The 5,521-nt window shown below is 37.4% G+C and overlaps 1 protein-coding gene across 1 annotated transcript in view; it reads left to right on the top strand.

Annotated features, from left to right (window-relative positions):
• The first annotated feature begins 1,711 nt into the window (after window positions 1-1,711).
• Window positions 1,712-5,521, top strand: part of LOC119795754 (1-phosphatidylinositol 4,5-bisphosphate phosphodiesterase delta-3-A-like) — a 20,660-nt gene continuing 16,850 nt past the window's right edge. The window contains exons 1-2 of the mRNA XM_038303944.1: window positions 1,712-2,017; window positions 5,232-5,399. Of these exons, the coding sequence (XP_038159872.1) occupies window positions 1,942-2,017; window positions 5,232-5,399 (244 nt within the window). The 5' untranslated portion in view covers window positions 1,712-1,941. The remainder of the gene's footprint in view (window positions 2,018-5,231; window positions 5,400-5,521) is intronic.

The following is a 5,521-nucleotide window of genomic DNA, read 5'->3' as shown; positions in this document are numbered from 1 at the left end:
TTCTAGGTCCTCTTCTATTTTCTAACTCAGCTAATTTAGATGACACAGTAATTCCCAAATATTTGATATTTCCTGATTGCAATTGTAGACCTGAGGGATTCTGTAGAGAGCAATTAATTGGTAGTATTATAGATTTAGACCAATTTATAGAGTATTCTGAGACTTTTGAGAAAGATTCTAGTAATCTAATCACTTGAGAGAGGCAAGTGTTTGAGTGCTGGAGATAAAGTAATACATCATCTGCATAAAGACTAATTTTATGCTCTATTTTCATGCCTTTTATACCTTTAACCACATTAGTTTGTCTGATTGTAGCAGCCAGAGGCTCAATGAAAATAGCAAAAAGTGAGGGGGAGAGCAGGCATCCCTGTCTGGTGCCCCTCTGGAGACAAAAGCTGGAAGATGTTTGATTATTTGTCTTGACACAGGCTGTTGGGAAGCTGCATAATATTTTTTAACCAATTTATAAAGGAATTGTCAAAATAAAATTTATGTAGAGTGGCGAATAAAAATTTCCAGTTTACTCTATCGAATGCTTTTTCTGCATCTAAAGACAATATCTAGGATTTAAGATTTTTACTGTAGGAATAATCTATTAAATTAAGCAGTCTGCGTGTGTTAGCAGCTGACTGCCTTTCTTTAATGAAACCAGTTTGATCAGGGTGGATTATGAGAGAAGTGACTTTATCTAATCGTTTTCCTAAAGCTTTACAGATTATTTTATTTTAATATAATATAAATATTTGTTTTTTTTAAGTAACAAAATGTGATGGTTTCTTAGTTAATGTTAGGTGATATAAAGATGTCATCTGATATAATATTCCTTCTATGAAGTGAATTTTGTTTTATAAATGTTGGGTTAAAAAACAAACCAATTTCTGCAGGTTCCCAGCAAAGTAACCTAACAGTCATGTTTTTGGACTGTGGGAGGAAGCTGGAGTACCTTTAGAAAACTCCATGCAGAAATTCAGTTCTATTCAGTTTATTTCTATAGCGCCAATTCACATCCTGTCATCTCAAGGCACTTTCCAGTTCACCAGATCATCCAGTCAGATTGATTCAAAATTTTCTATCTAAGGAAAACCAGCTGATTGCATCAACTCATTGATCTTCAACAATCCCTCACACTAAGCATGCTTGTAGCAACAGTGGAGAGGAAAAACTCCCTTTTAACAGTAAGGAAACCTCCAGCAGAACCAGGCTCAGAGTGAGCGGCCATCTGCTGCGGCCGACTGGGGTTTGAGAAGACAGAAACAAATATAGAAAAAGAAGCATAGATACAAAAGGCAACTGTCAACCAGCTCCACAGGCGGCCCCGTCCAGGAAACACACAGCCAGGCTGACGAGCTCCGAGCCAGCTCCCATGTCAGAGGATGAAGAGAGCACATCCAGTTAGTCACAGTCAGAGAAAGTGCTCTGTTAGGAACATAAGGAACAATCAGATCTCTGATATCAGATGGAGGATACATTTTTCTGTAGGCTATTTATAATTCTGGTATCAGTGTTTTCACAATGATTTTCTGAACTATTGTTAACCTCTTGGTGATTAAGCCTATTGGCTGTAGGCTCATGAAGAACACGTCACCACCGCCTCATGCCTGAGTCAAAGGTCAGAGTCAGCTGCTTCAAGGCGGTGTCTCTTTCATCACTTCTGCTTCATGCTTTTATGGAGCTCCTGAATAACCAGCTTCTGTCTTTAATTACGCTGCTCTCTAATTATACTCGGGTTATAATAAGAAAGGGTCTACTTTTATTTTGAAAATCTCCCGAGGAAGGCTTAGTGGGCTCTGACGTCAGGTGGATGCCGCTGATGTGATTGAGAAGAAGTGGGGCTCTCAGACCCCAGGCCAGGATAAAAAGATGAGGCGCAGCGCGCGGCGCGCCTCCTCTCCGTCCTCCATCCCGCGGCGCGCATAAGGAGCGGCCGGGCGTCTGCGCGTCATGCTGGGCAGCAAACACAGAAAGAACCGAGCCGGGACGTCCCAACCGAAGGCCATCGATCCTCTCAGGAATCTGGGTGAGTGTTTTCCCCTCTAAGCACCTTTAGCTGCAGAGTGGAGGGTCTGTAGAACCAGAACCAGACCAGAAACAGACCAGAACCAGAACCAAGGACCGTTATGTGGTTCCGTCTGATCCAATCAGGGCTCTGCGCGAACCAGAACCAGACCAGAACCAGAACCAAGGACCGTTATGTGGTTCCGTCTGATCCAATCAGAGCTCTACGCTCTGGACCAGCAGGCAGCCGCTTTGGGATCCACAATGTTCCGTTAAAGCAAACTGGAGCAGAAGGGATTACTGCCAGAGACCGTGCTAAAACCCCGAGGACCCAGGGGGCCCCTGGGGGCCAAACCCACCCAGCTGGTCTGATTCATCTGTTCATTTCTACTAACCACTGCTTTATGCTGCTTTTTTACAGAACAAACTAAATATTATTTTAAATATTGGGCTTAATTCTAGTTAAGTAACAACATCTTAGTTAGAAAGTTGTTACATAATGGCTAATAAAAAACAATAACATTATGACTCTTTATAATTTTACACATTTTAACACACGAAATATACTCAAACCAAAATAACTATGTTTTTGTTTATTTTATTGTGGTAGGAACTGAATCTATGAATCTAATGGTAAAATTAGGGTTGATACATACTTACAAAGTAAAACATGTTGAAAATAAATAAATCTGCAAATAAAATAACTGATTTAACAATTTTAATGGGGAAGTAGAGTAAAATATCTGATAATATGAGCTGGAAGGTCTCAGTTTTTGTGGTTATTAAGGTTATGACATCATCTGCTGTTATTCCTGTTAAAGGTCGACTCACCATATGATCAGTTGTTTCCCAATAACAGCCTCTTTTCTTCCTCATCTAACAATAAATGATTCAAATGTTGCTCCTAATTTTGATTGATTTCTTTTATTTTTGTAGGGGTTGTTCTGGTGATGCTTATTAGATTTGATCAATAAAACTTCCATCCAATTGATCCGATTGATGGGGGAAATGCTGAGGTTTGATGGTTTCTCTCCTTTTCTCAGATCTTTGTTCAAATGTTTCACTGATTTTTTCTCTTCTGCTGTTTTCCTCAGTTCTGCTCTTCACTGCTTTCTTAGATCTTCCCTTTAAATGGTTGCAAGAAAGTTTAAGCATAGTGCTTTGAAGGCTTGAAAAACTTTTTTTTTTAATCTAGGATGATTATATTATATTATTTTATATGTTTATTATTTACTCTGTTTTTTGCTGATCTGTTCAAACTCAGGTTTTATTGTTGGTTTTCATCTTTTATAGTCCAGTTGGATTCGATCGGTCAGCGAATCTTTAGCTTTTTGGATTATTCCTTCTAGAAACGGAAATTAAAAAAGGGATGAGCAGAATTTAGAAAATATTTGGGTTCCATTTCAGTTTTTGTATTTTAAAACTTTCCTGTTTTCTAATTCCTGTTTCTCAAAGGAAAATCAAACCAGGTTAAGATCCACTTTCTTTGTTCTGATTCTAATTTAGCTGCACAAAAATAGAAAAAGCCAACATCTTTTAATTAGCAGTGAAATCATGTTTCCTGGTCCTGCTTTGCATCAAAGGCGTCAGGAAGGATTGGGCACCGTATAACATCACAGGGTTGTAAAGGTTTTAGGGAGAATTTGAATCAATATTTTCTCATTAATAAGATCCATGTATCATTTAAAAAGCTTTATCTTTTATGACAAAAACCCTTTGAAACACATTTTTTTCAATATACGTAGGAAAAACGATTTGTTTAGAAATCAGTTACAGTCAGATGATGTCATTTTTATCCTTTTTGTTACTCTGGAAGTTAAACTGGATAGATTCAGTGTTTACATAAATCTGCTGAACACTTCCTGTCATCTACGCTCCACAGGAAGCGGACGTTAACCTGCAGGTTTAAACTCTTTCTGACAAAACCACCAATATCACCTTAAGCGAAGGAAAGCAGAAGCACATCTTTCCTGCTGTCACTGTGGAAATCATAATCCTTCAGACTCAGACAGAGAATTATGTTATGGGATCAGTTTTTATCCGACCGTTGCTTCCAGATTTATAGATGTGTTTATTTAGAAGCAGACGGACGCTGCAGAGCTGGGAGTTACAGCTGCAGTCGGATGGCCTCTGGGGATATGGAGAGAAATTTATTCCAATATTATTAAAAACAAAGAACGTATTTAAAAAAACAGGAAAGTTGAAGAAGATGCGTTTTAAAAACTTCTCAATTGAAAAAAAAAAAAGGCATCTGAGAGTATTTCATAATGTGAATGTAAAAGATCAACCATTATCTTCCATTATCTTAATTAGACGTGTGGTTTTTATGGCTTTGTTTGCATGTTTCCATTTGTTTTATTGTATTACATTTTTACTGTGAAGCACTTTGTGATTTTTATCTGTGAAAAGTGGCTATACAATTAAATTTTACTTACTTACTTACATCCCAGCTTGCTGTTTTAAAGTTTATTTTTTGAAATAAAATATATATTTGTTTTCAAATCAGTTTTATGAATTATATTATTTTAGAATACAGATGTCACCCTCTAGAGTTCTGGATGATCCGTGCGCTGACCAATAGAAGAACATCTGCTCTGCTTAGACGATAGCAACAGCGTTTCTATTGGTCAGCCAGACCAAAAGGCCACCCAGAAGTTCAATGGGGGGGAATCTGTAAAGAATAAAATATATCAAATAATAAAAATGTTATGTTATCATTCTCATTGGCAATATTAAAACATTGATCTCCTAATGTTACAACTTTATACTTTGATCGTTGTGACTTTATTCTTAATGATATTTAAGACTTTATTATCAAAAAACCTTAATATCATGACTTTATTATCAGAATATTAACTATTATATATCTCTTTGTATCTCTTTGATCCTTAGACATAGACAGATTTTATTTTGTCATCTTGTACACACAAGTGTAAACAGAAAGAAATTTCGTCCAGTACAGCGCTCCAGACTATTTCATTTTTTAAAGTGCAGCCTTGATAAGGTAAGCAGGGATAAAAACATTGTGATGAAAAAAAGTGATGATACTCTGACAGAGATTAGTATAAAATTATAGATAATTTTTTAAAATTTTGACATCTCCTAATAGAAAAAATATATAGTATATAATGTATAGTTTAATAATGTTATTAATTGATTCCCACTAATTCAGCAGAAACAGCAAATCCACTCTGCGTTTCATCATACGTGTCTTTTTCCATCTGTTTTGTCCCCAGGCGTTCAGGACGATGAAGATGTGAAGCAGATGTTGCAGGGTTCCAGTATGGTGAAGGTTCGCTCAGCTCGCTGGCAGAAACATCGAACCTTGAAGCTTCTGGAAGATGGCGTCACTATCTGGTGTCAGTCCCACAAGACATCCAGCCGGGCCAAGGAGCAGCAGTCCTGTGAGTTTGCTTCATTTTAGCTGCATCCTGGTCCAGGTGTCAGTGGAGATTATTTCCTGTTTGAGATCCTTCAGATGTTCTGATTTTGGGATGAAGTTTCTGTTGTATGTTGATGATTGAAT

Source organism: Cyprinodon tularosa, unplaced genomic scaffold, assembly GCF_016077235.1.
Source record: "Cyprinodon tularosa strain WSP-4 unplaced genomic scaffold, ASM1607723v1 ctg521, whole genome shotgun sequence".
Taxonomy (NCBI): Eukaryota; Metazoa; Chordata; class Actinopteri; order Cyprinodontiformes; family Cyprinodontidae; genus Cyprinodon; species Cyprinodon tularosa.
This window is presented reverse-complemented; position numbering and strand designations above follow the sequence as displayed.